This window comes from Athene cunicularia (assembly GCF_003259725.1).
Source record: "Athene cunicularia isolate RWA chromosome 2 unlocalized genomic scaffold, athCun1 chr2_part1, whole genome shotgun sequence".
Lineage (NCBI taxonomy): Eukaryota > Metazoa > Chordata > Aves > Strigiformes > Strigidae > Athene > Athene cunicularia.
The window spans coordinates 27,629,680-27,650,731 of NW_020799095.1; the positions used below are offsets into that span (position 1 = coordinate 27,629,680).

A 21,052-nucleotide genomic window follows, 5' to 3' on the forward strand; every position below is an offset into this window, starting at 1 on the left:
CAAATTGCGACAAACTTCTCAAGCAATACCATATTATGTCATGAGTCTCAATAATACACAGAAATATGTCCTGCATATTCTGCCTCCGGTGTCAGCAAGGATGAGGATAGTCTTGGGTTAGGCTGAGCAGCTGCTGTTGTTGCCTCTGCCAAAGGCAGGCTTCATGGCTCACATTTCCCGACCCAGGGGCAGCAGAAGAAGAAAGCCTTGATTTCCTATAGGCTTTTGTCTCCTCCTTGTCCTATCCACTCTGACTCTACACTTCGCTGACCCCTCTTAACCCTCCTCCAGCGTCTGATCCATAATTCCTTTCCAAGCCATTGGTTTTCAAAATACAACTCTGATTCTTTAAGAATCACCCACCATCTTGACTTCCAGCTAAGATACCTGTCAATTGCCTGCAGTAATTTACTTGTTGTTTAAGACCTGCCACATTCTCTGGAGTATTCTGTCTGCCTAATCCAAAAGAAAATGGCATGGCTGTCGACCAAATAATTCAAGTATCTACGCAAAGAAAACAGAAAGTAGGGAGCTGGTTTGGGTGTTGGTGCCCAGGTGCTGGCAGCCGGGGCTGCAGGGGCCTCTGTCAGGGAGACCAGGGGCTGCCCCGTGCCAGACACAGTCAGCTCCAGACGGTTCCAGCTGGCTCCAACAGACCCACCGCAGGACACAGCTGGGCCTGTCAGCCAAGGTGGTGGTGCCTCCATGAAAACGTATGTAAGAAAGGATAAAAAAGGCTGGAGGGAAAGAGGAGGAGGGAACAAAAGGAATGAAAAACAGCACAGGGAATACCAAGGCGAGAGGAGAAAAAGGAGGTACTCCATGATGGAGCAGATATCCACACTGCAGCCCATGGAGGACCTGCATTGGAGCAGATATATTCCTGATGGAACTGCAGTCTGTGGGGAGGACATCTGCTGCAGCAGGCAGAAAGTGTGAGGTGGAAGGAGTGGCAGAGAGGAGCTCATATGGACTAAGCACAACCCCTCACACCCTGTGCCCGGTGCTGCTAGGTGCGGGAAGGGCAAGCATTCAAAGAACACCTTCCTCTGTGTTTTTTCCAGGCTCCACATCACTCTGACTCTCCCCACACCTAGCAGCACCGGGCACAGGGTGTGAGGGGTTGTGCTTAGTCCATATGAGCTCCTCTCTGCCACTCCTTCCACCTCACACTTTCTGCCTGCTGCAGCAGATGTCCTCCCCACAGACTGCAGTTCCATCAGGAATATATCTGCTCCAATGCAGGTCCTCCATGGGCTGCAGTGTGGATATCTGCTCCATCATGGAGTACCTCCTTTTTCTCCTCTCGCCTTGGTATTCCCTGTGCTGTTTTTCATTCCTTTTGTTCCCTCCTCCTCTTTCCCTCCAGCCTTTTTTATCCTTTCTTACATACGTTTTCATGGAGGCACCACCACCTTGGCTGACAGGCCCAGCTGTGTCCTGCGGTGGGTCTGTTGGAGCCAGCTGGAACCGTCTGGAGCTGACTGTGTCTGGCACGGGGCAGCCCCTGGTCTCCCTGACAGAGGCCCCTGCAGCCCCGGCTGCCAGCACCTGGGCACCAACACCCAAACCAGCTCCCTACTTTCTGTTTTCTTTGCGTAGATACTTGAATTATTTGGTCGACAGCCATGCCATTTTCTTTTGGATTAGGCAGACAGAATACTCCAGAGAATGTGGCAGGTCTTAAACAACAAGTAAATTACTGCAGGCAATTGACAGGTATCTTAGCTGGAAGTCAAGATGGTGGGTGATTCTTAAAGAATCAGAGTTGTATTTTGAAAACCAATGGCTTGGAAAGGAATTATGGATCAGACGCTGGAGGAGGGTTAAGAGGGGTCAGCGAAGTGTAGAGTCAGAGTGGATAGGACAAGGAGGAGACAAAAGCCTATAGGAAATCAAGGCTTTCTTCTTCTGCTGCCCCTGGGTCGGGAAATGTGAGCCATGAAGCCTGCCTTTGGCAGAGGCAACAACAGCAGCTGCTCAGCCTAACCCAAGACTATCCTCATCCTTGCTGACACCGGAGGCAGAATATGCAGGACATATTTCTGTGTATTATTGAGACTCATGACATAATATGGTATTGCTTGAGAAGTTTGTCGCAATTTGGTCCTGACATTCAGTGCTGATAAATTCAGTAAATAATCAGGCTGAGCAATGCTATCACTGATACCATATATGGTGGAAGATGCAAAAGATGCAGCACTTCCATAACAAATTTTGCTAACTGTTTCCATTAGGAGGCTTTTACAAAATTAAAGCTACATATTTGCCTCTAAGGATAGTGTATTTGTTCATTGCATCCAAAAATAGCTCAGTTTTCAACTGAGTTACGAATAAATATTTTAGATTTGTGCATAGAGCACATTGAATATGTAGGCTGAAAAGGAAAAACATTGTAAAGCCACGATTATCTGAAAGTAATCACAGTGGAATAATGTACATATCTTCAATTCACGCAACAACCATCATAGGTTTTGTGATATTAGAAGCATGGCAAAAATCTCTAATCTGAAACAACAGGTGTTATTCTGTGTCCATGTTTGTAAACATACAATGTCCAAAGAGCATCTGATAGACATCAGTAGAAGTTTGATCATGACCCATTGGAGCTTGTTCCTCAGATCTGCTAAGGCATGTATCTTCTTGTTTGTCAAATAGAATTGATCACTTTTCAATTAACTTTTGAAATACAATTTTAACTGCAATTTCAAAGTGTGGTATGCCTAGCTACCACAGAAAATTTCTAAGGAAAAAGCAGACATAGAACAAACTAATCCTTGAGGCACATGAGGACTCTTGCAGTTATTTCTAGATCTTGGAAACTGAGATAGTGCTGGGTAATCCTCACTAACAATGATGCATTTCCATCAGATGAGTGGAATTACCCTGATTTCATTAGCTACTGATCTGGCTTGTGCATGTTTACAGCCTTTATCCAATTTGCTAGCAAAGGTTAGTGTCTTTGGATATTATGAAAACATACAGCCCAGACTGAGTCTGATATTTCTTGTAAGTGGCTGACTGAATATGAAGTAATTTTCAAAATGTGAGGCCTAATGGCTTTTGACTAGGCCTATGTACAGCACAAAATTAATCATTCATTATGGATAAAAAAGTCATTTAAAAGCCCTCTCTGTTGTTTGCTTTCCTATTGAAAATCTATTTGTGCAAAGAAATATCAAATTCTGAGCTGTGCAATTTAGTATTCTGTATTTAAAGTGCATAATAATAAGCTATGTCATGCGATTTTGTTTTATACTCTTATTCTAACTGGCCGAGAACTTAAAAAAAAAAGAATAATAATAAATCACAAATAGTAAATGGTCTTTTTACATCAAAGTGCCCTTCTTTACACACATGAATCTTTGGGCTGTTCTTCCAAGATAATTTTGAACTGAAATATATTCATATATGTAATAGTAAGTAATAAGTAATAGCAAAAGACCATCATCAACAGTCCAAAATGAATACTAGAGAATAGGCTGTATGGACTAACTCTGAATTTCCTGGAAGAAGACACAGCACTTTTTTCCCCAGGTTGTTTTGTTTTGTTTTGTTTTCTAATACCTTTTAAATTTGCACTTTCCTCATACTCTTTTCTGCAGCACATCTCATTTTTTGTGTGTGAAGAGAACTTCAGTAAATGATACTAATCTTTTGAGTCCTATGCAGGGAGACAAAGATATACCTGTTTCTATTTGCAAATTTTTTCTTTTTTCTACCTGTGCCTGAAAGAAGGCTCTGAATTTAAAAATGAAGACATTGCTTGCAACTTGCAGCTAAGCAGAGCAATTGAAGAAGAAAGTCAAAAACCCAGCATCAGTTGTAGGAAAAAAAAATATTCTTGATATGTTTGGTAACTGCAGAAATGAGTTTGCATACTTGACAATGAGCAGGATGTGGAATGTCACTAAAAGGACTCACCAGGGTCTACTGACTAATCCTTAATTTATTGAAATTATTTTCTTATTTTATCTGATGTCTACCTGAAATAAAAAGCATGGGGCCCAAATTCAGTGAAGCCATTAAGTACATACATAAGATAACCATGTGTTTAAATGTTCTTGGTGTGTTCTTTACATCTGCAAGGCTAATCCAAAACCTCTTGGGATTTGATTTAAATTACAGTAGCACAGAATGAGCAGATATGACATGTATTAATTCTACTGATGAATGAAACCTACAGAGCTGTAGTCCTAGCTCTTCCCCACATTTCTAAACTGCGAAGGAAATTATATAAATACAAGAGGATTCAGTACACTTTGTGTATTGGTTTTTAAAGTGCAAACCCTGTTATACTAGCTATCAAAATTATCGGATCTCAGTTTTTCCTGGGGAAGCAAAGGGAATAAAAGGCATCAGCTAACAGGGAATGGGGTTCTCAGTTTACCACCATCCTTCAGAGGTGATAATAATTAAATGCTGTCACAGAATCCGTAGTTCCATAGTAATATCTCCACCATCAGGGTCTTCAAACAAAAACTGACTACTTTATGAGCAGCCCACTGTTACTACTGTTTGGCAGAGTTATAGACTATATATAGAAATGGCCATGTTTTATCAGAGGTTAGATTAGAGCTTCCAGCCTCAATATCTATACCTTTTCTAATACTTTCTGTAGAAATGATCAGGGAACATTTCCTGAAAATAATAATTTTGTATTAAATTATATAGCTACGTCTATAAAGTATATCTTTAAAATGCATCCAGCTAAAGCAGTATTATCAAGTTGAATGTTTTGAGCTGTTTGTAAACCCATTTTCAGGTATCATTCCTTTTAATAGCATGCCTTGAATATTTACTTGAAACATGCCCAAGTCCATAGAGAAGAATAAAAGCAACCAACTTCAATTTATCCTTCTTCCCTTTTCTCATATTTCATGCCATCCACCTCTCCAAGATTGTTTTGGTTTCTAATAACAGGATTGGTGGACACCCTGCTGCATAGCTTATGGAAGGGCATAGGTCATCAGTAAAAACACAGAGCTGGAGTTTCATGAACTCAAGTCACGTGCATACAGAAACTAAACTTTTTCTTTATCCCTTTTGTTTCTTACTTGTTGCAGCATCTTCTTGTAACTGCCTGTTTTGCAAATATAATTTTCAAGTTGACAGCATCCTTCTAATTTGGAATTCAGGGGATTTCTAGTATTTAGTTTTGAGTCTGTTGGTTCATTCCTTTCACATTACTAAGATTAATGTGAAAACATGAGTACAGACAAAATAGTTTCTTTGGCTGTGGAAATGTCATAGACGATTGCATCACTATAACAAAATAGAAAGCAAAATGAGAACTGTTACTTATGATTATTGCACTGATTTAGTGCTTACTTTGATCTAAAAGTAGTTTCTGCCCTATTCAGTAAATTCCATACAACAGGTTTTTGCCAAGTAAACTTTTTCCCTCTACAACATTAAATCTTGGTGAATTTGTGATTTAAACAGCTTTTCTGATTGAAACAGATCCTTGTGCCTTTTGAAGTGAATGATAAAATTTCATTTCACTGGGGCAGGACAAAGGATAAACTTGTGAGATGCAAAGTAGAGTGTGGTTTAAAGAGTAAAAAGCTGCTATGTGTTCTTCTTACTTGGACAGTATTCTTTTGAAGTTGTCCTGGGATTTACAGACATGTTTTTGCTATTTCTTTTAAGTATGTTGACAAGTCTTTATACTTCTATCAATCAACTTCAAATAATTGAACTAGAAACAATACATTAACTTGATAAGGACACCTGTTCAAGTCAGCTAGTTTTAGCAACATCCTGTCCATTTTATATTAATAGTTGTTTTTATCTCCTGTGCATATATTTAAACCAATATTTATTAAAATGGTTTTGCAGATTATGACAGGGAGTTTGCTTGTTTACTATTTTGTCTTGATAATTGAATATTGATTTCTTCTTTATATTTAGGATATGATGCTTCAGCTGTTTCGTGGACTGGATTTTCTGCATTCACATCGTGTGGTGCATCGGGACCTGAAACCCCAAAATATCCTTGTAACCAGCAGCGGGCAGATAAAGTTAGCTGACTTTGGACTTGCGCGAATTTACAGTTTTCAGATGGCTCTTACCTCAGTGGTAAGTTTCTGGAGGCTTCTATTTTTCTTATAATGCAGCCATGTTCTTTCCTCTTTTTGTTCCTGGCATTTTATCGCATATTATAATGCAGCTTCTAAAGCCATCTTTGCAGTTACCTATGTCTCCAAAAGCAATTTCTTTCACGCCACGTTGAAGTTGTGGTGGTTACTTTGTACAAGTAATCAATTACTGATTACTGGTTCTAAGTTAAATCATAACTGGTTGCCAAAGGATAGGTATGTGCTAGTTTTATGAAACTCCATCAGTCTAGCCTCTGCTGTGGTACTGACTTCTTTTGCACACTAAGCCAGACAAGTATAGTAAAAGTTTCTGAAGTACCTATTTTAAGATAAAACTCTTGCTGATCTCCAAGTATCTTGCCTGAAAAAATACACAGATACTTGTGAAAATGTCACACTGTCATGCCTCTGATTTTCCATCTCTCTGAATATGGGTTCAATGCTTATTCCCATATGTTATTGAATGATCCCAAATAGGGCTGTGCTGGAGGCAGCTCAAGTGGACCTGACAGCCAAAATCACAGCTATTTCCCAAGCCAACTGTTAGAGGGCACCTCCAGTATCTCTAGGCCCCCTGCCACTGTTGCCCCTCTCCCAGCAGCTTTCCTGGTTGTCCTTGGCTCAGACATGATCTCACTCCCAGAAGGTCTGGCCCTCTCATGCATTAATGCTGGTAGAAAAGCTCTGCCAGCTCCTCATTTTTTGACCCCATTTCCACGCTTGCTGGCCCTGCCCCCAGAATCAGCTGCTGTTAGCTTGGCACAGCATCTCGAGTGTATTGAAGAGTAACCGCGCTGCATGCATGTTGGGTGTCATTTGGTTTTGTTGCCTGCTCATTAAGTTTTTTGTCTCTATTTTCTATTCTGAGTATCACAACTGCCATGGCAGTATCACTTAAAGGGAGAACTGCTGAGAAAAGAAACCGAAAGGAGTCCACTTTGCATTTTACATAATATTGTAGAAATTAGCCTGTCTCACCTTGATAAAAGGCAATCCATTGTTATTATTAGTTACTGTAAGAGGCTTCCCTCATTGTGTGATGTAACTATGCCATCCTGGATTCCAGCTTCAGTGTGAATGAAGGCAGGAAGCAACATCTTGCTAAACATAGGAGAGTATCCTCATCCCATGAAGCATTTGTGAACTTGTGTTTTGGGGCCGGTTTTTTTCATTGCCTGTAGGATGTAGCCTAATCCAAAGCTGAAAGAATCTCTCTGCTGAGGTCAGTGAGGATTGATCATGTTGTAACTCAAAACAGAGCCTTGAAGAAAAGGAGAGAAGGGTTGTTCCTGAATTTCTGTGATTTTTCATTTCCCAGTTATCAGCCAGTAACAGCTTCAGTGAGTATTTCTATTGATCCATAAAATTCTTTAAGCTAAATTTTCAGTGTTGTAAGGCTTCCAGCAGGGCATTTTTAAAAGTTTTGTATAAAATGAGGAAAAAATATCTACAGAACTGAGCAGGAATTTGTCCATGATCGTGTAGTCTTCATAGGAAGGAAGATCCAAAGACCCCGAAGTAGAGTGTACCTACTGAGGCAAGCATACCAAGACCTGCTTGAAAGAGAACATTTCCAGAATTGCTATACAAAGGATATAACTATGCCCAAGTATCTAATACTTGCATGCTAGAAATCATGTTTCAAAACCCATTAGCTAGTACCCCTAGCACTGCTGTGAATAAGAGTTGTTCAGACCAAGAGATCGGCCACATGCAAGTTTGTACTGGTTTTGCACAAGTATTCAATTGTTGCAGCTATGCTAAAGAGTATTTAAAAAATTGAATTAATCAGTGACCAATGACAAATAAAGTATATGACCATAGACATGAAGAAAGGCTTTCACACCTAGAACTTAGTGTATCATTGTTTTCTTACTTAAAAAACCCAAACAGCTATGACCGTGGGTTTTTTAAGTTAAAAATGTATTGGTTTTAAAACACTTAGTGTTTAACACCTTCAAAATCAGCTCTTGTCTGGTATGTAGAAACCTATAGGGGTGTGTTGCTTACAATGTGATAATGTGGTATGGTTTTAAATGTTAGTCTTCATTGCTCCTACAGACTGAGTGCTGGTTAAAAACTTTTACTAAATGTGTATTAGCTGACAAGAGACCATCAGTTTTCCTCTTCTGAATGTAACTTTTACCTTTGGTTAGTTGCTTTGGTGTGCAAATTCTTCTTTATTTTTCCTCCACTAAAACACAGTACAGGAAACAAAACTTAAAAATAACCAACCACCTCCTCTTTTTTAAACATAAAGATATTCTTGACTTTACTGTTCCCAAAATAGTCTAAATTGCAGTTCATCACCGGGCAGTGAGTAAACCTTCATTGACTTCAGCAGGACCAGCTTTGTTTTGAAGTGTTTGCAGAAAAAAATGTTGCTTTATAAAAGACAGCATATATCAACACATATGTCGATTAATAGCTTGCAAGAATTTACTTCAGAGTTATATTGAAAAGTGATAATGCAGACAGCCCGGTGATAAAAGGCACATTGCATGTGCTATCATTGTGATCAATACAAGGGCTCTGCAGCATTTCCTTCAGAAGAGCTTACTGCAAGATAAACTACAAGAATCACTTTTTGAAGTATCAGATCATTTCCAAGATGCATCCTTATTCATTGCTCACAAAGAAACTCTTCAGGTGGGGCAAAAAGAGTTTACCATGAAAGCAATCCAGTAAAAACTGATCCAACCCAAGTACTCGGGGTGTTGCAAATGGTAACTTCAAAGCAGAGTTCTCTCTGAGAGCCAGTTTTTTCCACAGAATCCTTCTGGCAGATCAGTTGTCTGGGTATATTTCTGTCATTTAGAGATATCTCTTGATGTTTCTGTCAGTGAATGAATAAAGGATTCAAACTAATGTTACGCAGGCTTGGGGGAGACAGAGTGGAGATTGCTACTCCCAGTCAGACTGAGAACTGATACAGGTCTGAAATAACAGTGCTAGAAAGAATGAGGTCGGGCAGGAGTGTCTCAGATGGTGGATAATAGGGGATGCTTTTGATTTCCTACAAAGTTAGACTCTTTTTCAAGCGTTGGTCTTGGCTCTTGGGGAAATTTTGAATAGACTTTGTGATAACAGAGAAGCTCCATAGGATGGAGGAGGTGTATTGAAGTGACTGTAATTTTAGAGTTTGATAGCAAAAGCTAATGAACTGTCACTTTTTTTCCTGGTGTCGAAAAATGGACACTCAGTTCTAACTTTCTCTGAGCAAAGGAGCAAGTGGGTGTCTGGAAAATGTGAAGTATTATGAAGAAGAAATAAGCCATTTATGTATTTTTATTGACTTCGAACTGCCTTAAAGAAAGGAAATGAAGCTGAATCATGGCACATGAGAATGCTGAGATAAGCACACGCAGTTGTGATCACAGCATCTAGGTGGAGCTGAGGCTGTCCAGCTTTTAAAACCTGACCTTCATCAGGATCTGAGTGAAACCGGCAAAATGTTAGTGTTTGTAACACATTCATAATACTTTCTTTGAAAACATGTGTGCTTTACCTTAGATGGCAGCATTACTGATGGGTTTTTTTCCCATGAAATGCAAACAAAATTAGTTTATGTCTTCCTTTTTTTAAAAAAAAACACTTGTTTTCAGATTTACTGAACATGAGAAGGGAAAACACTTTCTCTGCTGATGCTCTAAGCTCTTGAATATTAGACTGCTAAATTGACAAAAAGAGAAGATACAAAAAATCCTGCAGTGACTGTCAGTGAATAATTTTAGATTATGCTAGCATTTTATTTGAGTGTTCCTTCAGGATAAAAACTTTCCATCCATTTCTGGCAGTCACTTGAGCACAAATGGTTTACATGTCACATCATGCAGGAACTTGGATTTCATTTTGTTGGTATAGTAGCAAGGGAGCATAAAATAATTTTCGCTAACTGGGCTTACTTTGTAAAAATAAATATATAAATTAGTTACAGCAACAAAAACAACATGAAAAAAAGATAGAAAAACCCTCTTCCAAAGTGAAACGAGTGCTTTCCTGTTTTCTGCCCACTGTTGCATTGTAATTTTCTAATAAATGCCACCTGTTAGTAAATAATGTGAATGCAAACTCTCATCTGAGCTAATATGACAACTGGGAGCACAGTCAAAGAACTTTCTTTTGCTTTGCCTTCTTTTGGGGGATTTTTCCCCCCTTTTTTTTTATGGCCATCTCTTCTTGATACTATGCTTCCCAAAATTCACATATTTATTTGTGTGTAATGCACCTTGCAGAGTCCATTCCTATTTTGGATATGTTCCAGCAGACCTGGAGTCTGTTGCAGTACAGCTTTAACCTGGGATGCATTCGGCATCCCTAAATGGACCCAGTTCAGCAATCTACCTTAAAGGTTGCGGTTGACATCAAACATAGGAGTAGACCAATGGAAATGAATCAAGCACCTGCCTCTGGTGAAGCAAAGTCAAAACCTGGGCTGTGTTAGAGTGCCCTAATGGAGTCAGTACAGTGACATTAGATTTTATCTCACACATAATTTGTTAAGAGCATAAATCTTCCTTCCTCTGACAGGTAGAAGTGACATTGTTTTGGTACGCACAGAGCCTTCACTGTTGTGAGGAAGCACATCACCTTAGATCTGAGCCCCAACCTCCACTTCTTTCTTCATGGTGCATTTCTCCAGTCCACCCAAATGGCCCTGAAAAGGAAAATGAGTTACAGACAGACATCCAGAGGATCAAAATATGTGTTGTTGACCTTGTCAATGCTGCTGATGAAAGGTTGTGGCTATTTAGGAATGCAGTATGATTAAATTGGTTGGCTTATTTAGGGAAAATCTGTCTTTCCTAGTAACACAGAGTTCTGCATAAAAAGTCCCTGTAATTGGCTTTGTGAAGAAACAAGTGAATTTCTCTGATATTTTAACATCTGGATAGCTAAAGAAATCTTTATTGCATCCTCCCAAACACCCTATAGGAAAGTTATTTCCATCACATAAAATGAGTCATTTATCTCCAGAGCCATCTTAAGAATAAGAATCATTATCAGCACATTGATAGTAAGGTCTGCAGCTGACTAAAAACATTTCAATATATATTTACATTGACTTCACTCAGATCAGATGTTCACTAAGAGGGATCAGATTTGTATGAAAATAACAATGAAAAAACAGATTGCTCAATGTCACAATCTTATCAAAGGGCAATGCAGAAATTCACGTGGACAGAGTTAGGAAATTAGAATAGAAGTTTCTTTTATTCATCTGCATTATGATCATATAGGATAATTTTCAAAACTGACTATTAATTTTTGTTGCTCATCGTAAGAAACTTTAAAGTTGTTAAGACTTGTCTGGAAAAGCAGTACTAGCTGCTCTCATAGAGAGACAAAGGATTTAGGGCAAGGTTGTTATTTTCAGAAACACATCCTAGAGATAATATTTTAAGGGTGATACTTCACAGTCAGCATAAGTAAATGTGACATTTCTACTGCTGCTGAAAGGATGGTCCTGCTTTTGACCACATGCCCCCATCACTTCCCTTGCATCGGCATTAGTGGTCGTGCCCTTGCAGGCTGACTGCAAAAGAGCCCCATAAAAAGTCGTTACTCGTTTTCAGGTGGATTAGCAGATGCAAATCACTGCACAGCCACAGGAGTGAAAGCACTGACAAACAAGGGAGGGTGAACAGAAAGACGGGGTCATCCACTCGGTAGACACCACAGTCTTAGATTTGTTGGAGTCAGTTATGAAACCACATCTGAAGTCTTCAGCTGAGGACTTGAATAACTAAACTAACTCAAAGGCGGAAATGTTTTTCAAAACCTCACAACTATGCTGTTTTGAAGATGTTAGATGAACCAGTTACCGGTTCATTTAAGGCTCTTACTGTATCCCACTTTGAGAAAACTTCTAAGGATATCTGTATCGATGTTTAAAGTATTTTTTCCCCTCCCAGTGCCAAGGCCTGCGTTCAGGGCTTTGTGCTGTTACTCTGCAGCTGATGCCACAACTCACCCTCGAGACCTGTCAGGAATGCAGGGAATGCAACCCTCTGCTCTGATTCAGGCCCAGGGTTATCATGAACCATGAAAAGCCTATCTTTTAATCTTTCAAAGAAAGTAAATTATTTCACAGTAAACAAGCAAATTGGCTCCCCATGAGAATATTTTCTGTGCCAGAAAACTCCTTTTCAGAGCTGTAAACATTAGAATATATATCATGTGATGACATAATTTGTCCACACTGAGCTGAGCATGTTTAGTGCACCAGTGCAACCTTGCAAAATAAATTTACCTTGTGCTGGTGGTGGAAAGATGGAAAAAAGGTACAACTTTGAGCACAGTTCCTATCAGAACAAAGGAACTTTCTGTTGGGCTGGACCAAAGGTTGACTGTGTGCACTATCAAAGGATAATGTCCAACAGAGGGGTGCTTAGGAAGGAGAGTAAGAACCAGCTTTCAGCAATCAGAAGTTTAGCAGTTTCCAGTGCTGGAAGTTGTATCTGGATCATTGTCTGTAATAATTACTGAAGTACCCATGCCTCATAAATTAATCTATTTACTTTTTGAACCATTATACTTTGGGCTGCAGTTAACTTCTGCACTGGAAGAAAAGCTTTTTATTTTGTTTTAAATCTGACACCAAATAATTCTACTTAGGTTCCTCTTAATTCTGTTTTTATGAGGCATTCCCCTTTCAACTCTGGGTGAAATTTCATTATTATTTTGCAGCAGTACAGTTCCATTGGTGCAAGAAAAATGTACTCAGTGCAAATAGACCTTCACATGTTGATGTGAAGATTAAATGGAATGTTATTTTTTATTTTCTTTTTATTTTCCTTCTCTTTCACTTAAGAAGATACAGTAGATATTGTTAGTAATAGTACAGTACTAACAGTTTTCTTAGAAATATCTGGTGAATGGACTTTAGGATGTAGAACTAAATTTATAAGGAACAAGCTGTGCTTAATCTGCTAAAAAATGGGGGGAGGATGTAAAAAAAGAAAAAGAAAGGCAAAAAATTACTACTGTGTATTTTCTCTATACTATAAAAGAGCATCCTGCTATTGTGTGACTGTACTTCTATCTTCTGTTTTCATATATAAAAATATGTGGTGCGTTTCCCCCACCCAGTGATTTACATCTTCTTTGTACTATTTTTCTGTTGATTTAAGCGGGTCTGTTTTTACATATACTCCCAGAGATAATTGAGTGGGTTGGATTGTAAAAACAATTTGATTGTTTGACAAGGTCTCTCCCTGTGTATTTACAAAACTGTTCCCACATAATTTTAAACCATCCTGAAACACTAAAATACAGCCTCAGGTTATGCTCTTATCAGAGCACACAGGGTAGGCAGGCACGGGCCTGTCTCTCACTTGAACAGCCAAAGGAAGAGGAGCAGAGAAAATAGCATGCTGTCCTTGGAGTTTATGCTATTCCAGAGTGAAGGCAGGTGTCTGTACCCTGCTGATGGAAATGCTCTTAGGGCTTAATATATAATAAAAATGAGTTGTTGGCATGTTTTTGCATCAGCAGGGAAGTATCCGTAAATCTTCTCCACACACTGGCTAAACTGCTGTAGAAGGTATTTCTGAAAATTCCCTTATACAGGTACACACAAGGAAATTTCTCTTAGCCTAACAATATTTAGTACTTGTTCAGAGCTGCTGGTGTGGAATTCTAGAGCTCAAAAGCAGAAGAGATGTGCAATCATCCGGTCCTTTCGTGAATCAGGCAGGATTGTTTTCTGTTATGTCATTTCTAATATTTTGCCCATGTTAACTTTAATTGTGCCAACAAATAGGGATTCCATCTCTTCCCATGGGAGCCTGTTCCAAAACCTCTATATAATCACTCTCAGAAAGTTTCCTTGATGTCCAGCCTTCAATTTCCCATTCTTAATTTAACTCCATTATATTCTTTGTTATTATATGCTGAATGGTAGCAGATGGTCAAAGCCTTGTTGTTGGCTCCCTGCATTAGAGAAATCAGTTACATATTGCTGTATACATACATCCCCACAAAACATGAAAAGATAATTCATTTGATAAACAGTGGATGGACAGTATGCCTAGATTATCCAGATTTCAGTAAATTATAGGACACCAATGAATTAAACTAGATTTCTCTAGACTTCCCATCTTCTAGAATTAAGTGGATAAATCCAGAGGAAAATATGTTAAAGAATTACTGACATACAAGGTGAATTCTTCAGTTTTCGGGATCTTACAAATACCTTGGTAAGAAGCTGCAGAGATCACAAGCATGCTAGGAGTCACTGTTTAGATGCATGAAAAGAGCAAATGGAAATTTAAACTGTTAGGTTTAAGATTTTTCATTAGAAGTAAGAAAATACTGATGCCACAACACATAGTAGTTGATCAGACCTCATCTAGAATACTGTGAGCTGTTCAGTTTCTCTGTAATTGAGAGATGATTTTGAACAGGAACAGGCATGGGGAAAGACGATTTCTGTCCAGCGATCAGGGAAGGCAGGACACTATTTCCTGCAAGGCAAAAAGAACCTGACTTAATTTAACAAAATTAATCATGAGAGTAGATATAATTGATATCTAAAAAAATCAGGAAGGGTTAAAAAAACAATGGTGGCATGAGAACTAGTTAGTTTAAACTGGGTTTAAATAACTTTAGACAGGAAATTAGAAAACAAGTAGGGAGATTCTGAAGCAGCCTACAGTAAGACAAATGCAGGCAAGCAATATAACCAGTTTTGAGAGCGAGCTTGATGAACGTCTGTGATGCCGTTGGCAAATCTTGATCACTGAGGCAGTCTATTCCAGTTGTCTGTATTCACCTCTTGAAGATTTCATGTACATTATATAGTCAGCTTTATCAAAGAGATGCACTTCATGAACTCCACCCTGAACAGAAACAGCTTTCAGCAGGTCAGATGGATTGGCATAAATGTCAGAACAAAATCATGTTCCAAAGAAAGAAAGGTTGAGCTAGTTAGCTTTATTAAGATGAGATGGAGCAAATAATGAAGATGGTCTCATAAACCAAAGGAGGCTACAGTTCAGATAAAGGCTAGCATGCGAGCACAAATAATTAAAATGAGATATAAACCAGAGAGGCACTCCACTAAAGAAGTGAAAATACAACCTGGAAGTTTCCCAAATAGGGACGAAAGATGATCTGAAGGCAAAAAGGGGATCTTTGTTGGGACAGCAAGTTGAAAAAGTCCAGATGGAGTGGGAAGTCTGGTTGCAACGTTCCCCATCTGGAAATGAGATGAACCTGGCAAGTCACATCAGTGAACAACAACCAACCTGACTGCTGAAGATCTCATCAGAAGGCTTTCCATGAAACAGGGGATGCCAGAAAAGCTTGGATAAACTTGGAACTGGCTAACACAAATAACCTGCAACAAGAACTTGAGCTGAAAAATCAGCAGATGAAAGTAAGCAGAAGCATAGGCTACTGTGGCAGTAAAGTGAACATCTGGATGTAAAAATGAACCCGTCAGGAGACTGTTTATCATTTTTTAACTTAGTATGCATCCTGCAGCCTTATATTTTCCCAGCTCAAATAATACAAATGCCTACTGAAAATCCTAGGGAAACTGACTTCAGCATTGTGCTCTATATGAATGGTGAGGAAAAGGAGCACAAAGGAACACTTCTGGTAGCCTTTCTAGGTATCCCAGCTCTGATGATGCTTCAGAATTTATACTCAGCCTCAGCTGTTCAGATCTGCTATAAGGCCATATGTTAAGGACAACCATCAATCTGAGTGGGCTTGCATACTCCTAAGAGCTAGAGAGAGGAGAAAGAGAGGGACACCTGAGGACACTTGCATTCTTACAACACGCAGCCACCACAGAGCCTGACAAGACACATTAGTACTGACTGGGGTTTGCAGTCAAAGTAAAGCAGAGAAGGCAAAGGCACTCTGGTGATCTGTAAGATTTGCCACAGAAATTGAATATTTTCTTATTGAAAGTAATCAGAAGATGATACAGCTGCCACAGAATCTGCTTGTTTGAAACTCTAGGAGAACAGTTCTATGTTTAAAAGACAATGGAAAAGGAGATTCTGATCTGATAAATTGCATTTGTAAGTAAGTTTAAAAAAATATTATGTTTGGTTTATAAAATCAGAAAAAATGTCATCAGTGCCAAGATTAAGAAGTAATTCAGTTAAATATAAGTGTCATGAAAGATGACGGCAGAATACTTTTCAAAAATTCAGAACCAGCCAGGACATACTAGTATATACCAAAACCTCCCAATATAGTTCAGGAAATTCCTCCAGACTGAAAGACAGACCTTGGTGGTACAAGCAGTGGCGGTCAGACAGATGAGTAGCAGTAGCTGAAACTGGTCTATTAAAATGTATAACTGGCTATATGAAATGTGCAGAAAGGTCATAAATTAGTTACTGAATGAGACATGCTAAAAAACTTAAGCAGGAGATTTGAAAATAAAACTTCTAATTTCTCTGAAATGCACACAGAAGTTGTCCATTGCAAAACGGACAAAAATTAATTTGAAAATGGAGTCTGTAGAGTTCAAGTACAAATCAAAACAGCTAAAGTAGAAGATAAAGTAATGATTGCTTTGGATTTTGCTATCTCTGTAATGAATGCAAGGCAAAGTTGTTCTGCAGATACAGTCTATGAAAATACTCTTTAAACTTGTGATCAACACAGAAGAACTGATTTGTGGGCAAAGAGCTTGCAGTCAGCAAGTTGTTCTGCTCTCCAGGACAACTATCATAATGACAGAGGCATCTTGTACTAGCTTTCCAATAAAGAAGAAAAAGAAAAAAAAAGGAATGACTGCATACTATCTGAAGACTCAGTACATTTTTGCTTTTAAAGTTCAGATTGATTTGAAACAGGATCAGAGTTTTCATCATTTGCAGAGCCTGAGTGACAAAGAACAGATGATAAAAAGGAAAAAACCAACTAGCATTACAAAACATGAGCAATGAATCTAGTAAACACAAATACAGGAGAAAACTCTCATGCAAAAAAGGAGGGAGAACAACCATCTGCAAGTTCATGCTGATTGTGTTCTGAGGTCATGTTGTAGATTTAAGAGGAATAACAAGTGTAGGGACTTTCTGCTTAGGAAGCAGGAGATATTTTTTTGATTTAACAAAGATATAAGTTGTACCATGTGCCCCCCATGCAAGATAGTAACCATGGAGACCTGCCATGTAAACAGCTAGTTCATTGTTGACCAGCAGGAAAGAATAAATAAGTTTTTAAGAAATATGTAGAGCCAGAGATGTGCCTTCAGCTGCTTCTTGGGCTTTATCCCAAGATTCAGAAGAAAATGACAGCACCCTATTTTGAATTACTATTAACATCCAAAATTAATATCTTTATCTTAGAAGAATTATTGTTTATTACATTTAATAAATAGTACCCTTAATGCTGTGGTACTTGTTTTTCACCTTGACTGTTAGCAGTAGATAATGTTGAGTGGGTCCAAACAACAGGGGAAAGTATCTCACTATCCAAAAAACTTCAGAGGCAATTCAGACCAAGCGGTCTTTGGCTGGGACAAGTTGAATAGCTAGTGGAAAAGGGAGTGCACAGTATGTCTTTCTCCTATTCTGCACAGATTCATCTGTTGTGCTTAAGGTAAATGACCTGATTTTGAAAGAAACATTTTTAACAGCCTTATTCCTAGCAGAAATGATCTGAAAATACATATATTCTGTTCTGCAGAAGAGGAGAGAGAATGCCTAGTGGATGGTGAATTGCTTCGAAAAGGGGTTTTTTACCTTGCACACACAATCTATAACTGGGACATTTTTCACTAAAGACAAGAAACTTGCAGCTGTACAGAACTGTCAACTGCACAGCCACCCACCTGTATGGAGCATTGTGTTCCTATTACAGAAAGTTTATTTATGCGTTGACCAACATTGCAAAATGATTTCAGGTGAAAAGCTGTATAAGTGAACAAAAGAGTAATACTTTTTAATTTTCAGTGTTGGAAATGATTCTTATAAGTTCTTCTCCTTTCACCTATCCCTTTCCAAAAGCCCTTTCAAAACCCTTTTTGGCTCATACTGGGCACAAATTTTGGACCTTACGGTTCCATGGCAATATTGACATAGGAACACCAGAAACTTAGATGATGATCTCAGTAGTATGGAAGGAACTTACGCCACTAAGCAAGACCCTTTAGAGGTGCTTTAGACATTAAGAGGTGCTTAAGACATAGTTTAGAGGTGCTTTTAGACATAGCAAAACCCTTTAGACATTTAGAGGTGCTTAAATCTCTACAGTATCTTCACTGTCATTTGTATGAGAGAAAGTTTGAGGATAGGACAGATTGAGTGCCTTGGTGAAGTTCTGATTGCAAGTGCGGCCCTTGGTGGAACTGTGAGGAATATATTGGCAAAGAAACGTGTATCCTCAACAGATTTTTATTTTCTCCTTTCATGTTGTTTACAGAAGGATGAATGTTTATGGCTTATCCACTGAGACAGCTGGAATGATCCCCTGTCAGTTAAGTTTCCCAGACAAGAGCATCGTGATATGTGAATTGAAAAGTTGTTTGGCATGTGGAATTTAGTATCATCTTTGGATAACACAATGATGGTTAGCAGATGGTAGTAGTCTGGAAGTTAAAGATGAGATACAGAATCAACAATGAGTGGGGAGAAACAGCAGGTGACAACTACAGGTATCAGTGAAAGATTCAGCTGTGCTTGTTAAACTGTTGCACATTTTGGGATTGGGAAATCCCTGCTCCAACTAAAGGAAGAATTTATTCAATGAAGGGCACAGAGAAAATGGAAGAGAAGTGCAGGATATGCCGTGTGCCTGGCAAAGAAGTTTCTTCCTAAGAGAAAAATAGATCCAGCTTGCTACAGTATCACTGAGAGTAGCAGTGATGCACATGGCATGGAGGAGAAGCCCATCAGTCAATATTAGCTGTTAGGAGTAGACCATTTTTTGAGATGGCTGAAGATACAGAAAGCAAGTAACCAAGAAGCTTGACAATAACAGACATTGTAATGAAGTAATTGTTCACTAGGTGTGGGTTCCCAGGCAAATTACCTGCAAACATAAGGGAAAAATTCTGTCAGGAATCTCCAATTTTGAAACTTTTCTGTCAGAGCTGGAGTTTAGCTGTGTACCTTCATAGAACAGCACAAAAGGGACTGGAATAAGCATATAATAATACTCTGATAGCATATAGAAGTCATTAAAGCTATAGTGAGCCTCAGCATTCATTATGACTAGGTATGAGCTAATAATCTACATTTATGTCATGCACACTGCATGGATCTGCCAGTGACCACAATTCTCCTGACAGGAATCAGAGAGATTCAGACCAATTGATTGATGCAGAAACTGTCCTAATTTGGAAGAGCTCACATCTTTCTGAAGAAAAATTGGTGATAATCTCTAATTTAAAAATGCTCAGTAGCTTATAACACGTGCAAAAGCTTTTAGAAGGGGTGGATTGATATTGTCCCAGAGAGCTAGGATAAATTAGGGGGTAAAAATCAATACTGAAGAAATACAGAGAATACTATGATCCAATGCTCATCTGAATAAATGGAGTGGTGAATGGGAAGCCAACAGATAGATACCATAGTAAACTCAGCATTGTCCAGCCAGTCCTCACTGAGCACCTATCAAATACATATACATGCTGCCAAAAGACAGTTGAAAAAACTGTAGTAGTGATGCGGGAGAGCTGAGCACGCACACAACCAATGTGAACAAGCAATGCCCGTTTATTACAACTAAGAAAGCCCTTTTATAATGTTCTCCCGCACATGTGGGTAACATGCAGTGCAAGTCCTCAAGACTGGACAGTTAACTTAGCCCGCGCTTTAAACCTTCTTATGACTGGCTAAGAAGTGCCACATCAGCCGTGCCAGGCTTCCTGCCTTGGGGAACTTCCTCTTCCGTCCCAGCCCCTTCTGGGGGTTGTTTGTCTCGTTGTTTCTCCTCCCTCATTCAGGGTCACATCCTTAACACATTCTTGCTCAGGCTGAGGCTCTTATCAGTCTTGTTCTCACTCAGGATTTCTCACATGGCCATTCTCTCGCAGAAAGTCCTCTTGAATCCCAACAGTAGTGATACATTCCCAATTAGGATAAAACTATCAAGGTGTGTCCCTGTGTCCCAGACAACATATTATTGTTAAAAACAAAAGCCACTTCTTGGGGATATCTGAGAAATAGTTGAAAGGAAATTGGAGAAAGCAGGAAGAACTATAAGGGGACTGGGAAGGCTGTATGAATATCTGCTGAAATAGAAATACTGTAAGTGGGATTTATATGACCAAGTATATATATCTAACTCTAAGCTAGTCCGCCCTGTAAGTATCCTGTAGTAGTCAAAGGAGATCTCCTTAGCAGTGTGATTAGTAAAGTGAAGAGTGAGTTATCTCAGCTTAAAGAAAACAGTTAAATTAGGTCAGATAAATCAGACTCTAAAAGTACTTACTTCTTTCAACTGACTGTCAAGGGTGACAAGTTCAGATGTAAACAGCTACATGGTATTCAGATCTGAAGTCAATCCAGCTCAAGTCAATCCTGATACCATTGCCGTATGGGCTCTTGATGGGTCAAAAGAACATCACTGTCAAGGATTTCATCAAGTTATGGGCAGAGCTGAGACAGCTCCAAGTGAAGTGAAGTCTAATTGAAGCGTAAAAGCAGTGGTATGTTTTAGATAAATCTGTAAAAGCAATTAAGCACTTTTCTGGAAAATATAGCTGAAATAATCAGAAACACCACCCAAAATACACAATATATATGCAAGGCCAGTTAGGAATCTAAGCTATGTGGGTGATCAGGTTTGCCTGAAATTTGAATGGAAGTGCAGAAGAGCCAGTGATGTTTGAGAAGCAAAATCTGTGAGAATGAGAGAAGCAATGGGAAGCAGTGCACAAATACATACACACACACAAGTCACACAGAGACATCAGTGGCAACATATACAGCAAACAGTTGAGAAAACTGAGAGCTTCTGGGTGGAACGTCTGG

General features: G+C 39.0%; 1 protein-coding gene across 1 annotated transcript in view; it reads left to right on the top strand.

Moving 5' to 3' along the window:
* Nucleotides 1-21,052, top strand: part of CDK6 (cyclin dependent kinase 6) — a 131,303-nt gene that overhangs the window by 54,329 nt on the left and 55,922 nt on the right. The window contains exon 3 of the mRNA XM_026842612.1: nucleotides 5,914-6,081. Coding sequence (XP_026698413.1) covers nucleotides 5,914-6,081 — 168 coding nt within the window. The remainder of the gene's footprint in view (nucleotides 1-5,913; nucleotides 6,082-21,052) is intronic.